Source organism: Solanum tuberosum, unplaced genomic scaffold, assembly GCF_000226075.1.
Source record: "Solanum tuberosum cultivar DM 1-3 516 R44 unplaced genomic scaffold, SolTub_3.0 scf00477, whole genome shotgun sequence".
NCBI lineage: Eukaryota > Viridiplantae > Streptophyta > Magnoliopsida > Solanales > Solanaceae > Solanum > Solanum tuberosum.
Genome location: NW_006239397.1, coordinates 90,574 through 92,901, shown reverse-complemented (window position 1 = coordinate 92,901; position 2,328 = coordinate 90,574). Strand labels below are relative to the sequence as shown.

The 2,328-nt window shown below is 37.2% G+C and overlaps 1 protein-coding gene across 1 annotated transcript; it reads right to left on the bottom strand.

Moving 5' to 3' along the window:
• Positions 1-537: 537 nt before the first annotated feature.
• On the bottom strand, positions 538-2,109 carry LOC102595298 (pathogenesis-related protein R major form). The gene is made up of 2 exons (XM_006364059.2): positions 1,336-2,109; positions 538-1,178 (listed from the first exon to the last, which is right to left on the bottom strand). The coding sequence occupies exons 1-2, from the start codon at positions 2,003-2,005 to the stop codon at positions 568-570; spliced, it is 1,281 nt and encodes a 426-aa protein (XP_006364121.2). The 5' UTR covers positions 2,006-2,109; the 3' UTR covers positions 538-567.
• Between the last annotated feature and the right edge of the window lie 219 nt (positions 2,110-2,328).

Here is a 2,328-nt window from a genome sequence, read left to right as displayed (position 1 = left end):
GCCAAGGAGATGTACATGAAAAGTATGAAACAACTTATCGAGTCATTAACAAAGATGCTTCTATTGGACAATAAAAATGAGATAATCAGTTGAAATTTTGGATCAATCTATCCATTTGATGTTGTTACGGCTTAAAAGTCAACCTTTTTGTAAGGTGCATTTATTAAAAAAAAAAAATACCATAGAGATTAGAGGTTAGTCGATACACCAAATCAACTGATATCTTATAGATTGGCTAGCGGATTAGTAAATTTAAAAATCGATATCCAATACACCAAATCATTAAGCAAAATTATCCATCTGGTCCGTTCGACAAGCGGCCCTACTAAAATGTAAGAATTATGGCAATAAAAATAGGAAGATCTTGACTGACTCTACTGTATAGCTCGGTCTTTACCCAATACAAGAATAACACCTCCAATTATTTCATTTTCAATAATACTAAAGTTCTCAATGAATTTTATAGCTTAATAAATGGAGATAATGATGTAAACCAATCTTACATGGTAGAAATTTCAAACGTTCTAAGAAACAACATTTAAAGAAAATATGTTTGATCCATTTAATTTAAGGACAAAATACCACTCTATAGCTAGTTCCACTGGGACAAAAGAAGGCACTAGTTGAACTATCCAAAGAATAACTGTAAGAAGTTGAACATTTATCCTTAAAGAACCTCGAATACTTGGTCGAACCACAAGTTCCAGACGTGCAACAATATTTGGCCGTCTTGAAAACAGTACAAGGATTGTTGCATCCTCCAGGAGTCCTTAATTCATTCGGACACTGTCCTATTATGTCCGCGGTGCATGTGATCCTGACAGAGCACTCATCCGCGGACACAGGACTAAATTCCATTGGGATGTTGAAACCATCAACAAGAGATATGCCCAAGAAATCATTATTGTTGAATTGGTTAATGGCGTATTCGGCTAAAGTGTTTGGGGGTGTACCATAAGCTTGGCATTCAAGTAATCCATTACAATCCCCCGTTTGACATTGACCTTTGCCTAATGTGTTGAAATTGCAATTGGTTCGGCCCCAAATACGACCGTTTTTAGTGTTTGCCTCGATTTTCCATGTTCCACCGTATTCGAGTCGTCGCCCCCCACCAGGGACGGCTGCTGCCCATACCGTGAAGGGACAATTGTTTTGTATGTCGATTGTTGTGTCTGCTTCTGCAGAGTCATAAAAGAGAGAGATTTGATGAAGCTCGTGTTTGAGGACAAATATTCAAATATTAATTACTTATTTCTCAAATTATTTATTTTCTTAATAGATTTGTCAAATCTAAACGTGACAAGTAAAAGAAATTGAACGGAGTAAATGTATTACCTGGGCAGAAGACAACCTTGTAATTTGTACCAGCATGACATGTAAACATACTTGTTGGATCATCCAGTGGATAACTATAAGCATCTGGGCATCTTTGTTTGAAAAATTTCGAATAATCAGTAGGACCACATGACCCTGGTCCATTTGTACAACAAAATTCCTTCATCTTGAAAACTGTGCACGGGTTGTTACATCCACCAGGTGCCCGTAATTCGCTTGGGCATTGCCCATTAATATCTGCTGAGCATCGGATTTTGCGACACCCACCGTTGATTGGGCTGAATTCCATAGGGATATTGAATCCATCGACTAGAGAAATATCGACAAAGTCCAAGTTATTGGGCTGGTTAAGTGCAAATTCAGCTAAAGTATTGGGTACAGTACCAAAACCTTGACATTCTAGCCGCCCATTACAATCTCCAGTCTGGCATTTGCCTCGACCACTACCATCAAAGTTACAATTGGTTCTACCCCAAATGCGACCCATGGTTGTTCCTGGATTCACATTAATGTTCCAAGTTTGGCCCAAGTCGAGTCGTCTGCCTCCCCCAGGAGAGGCAGCGGCCCAGACCGGGTAGGTGCATCGATTGGTAATGTCAAAAGTGGCAGCATGAGTAACAGATAAAAAGTAAAGGAAGACAAAAAGGGGGGAAAACTTGAGGAAATGCATATTACTTTTATGTGTGTGTATGTTCAATTTGAGAATGTGTTTATTTGAAGACACTTTCAAATGTGATGAGTTTAACAGAAATTCTCTTGTGGAAAATTAGTGGTTTTAAGTCTCCGAATTATTGAAAATTTTATTTTAATACTGGTCCTCGCATTATCTATTTCTTTCGTCCAATAATAGTTGTCCACTATATTATTTTGAGATGTCCTTAAACAGAGAGAGTAGTAATTTGTATTTAATCTTCAATTAATTAAAATATGAAATATTAATTATTTTGCTTGTGAATCTTCACAAAATTGATGAATTATTAATTGTTAAACCGT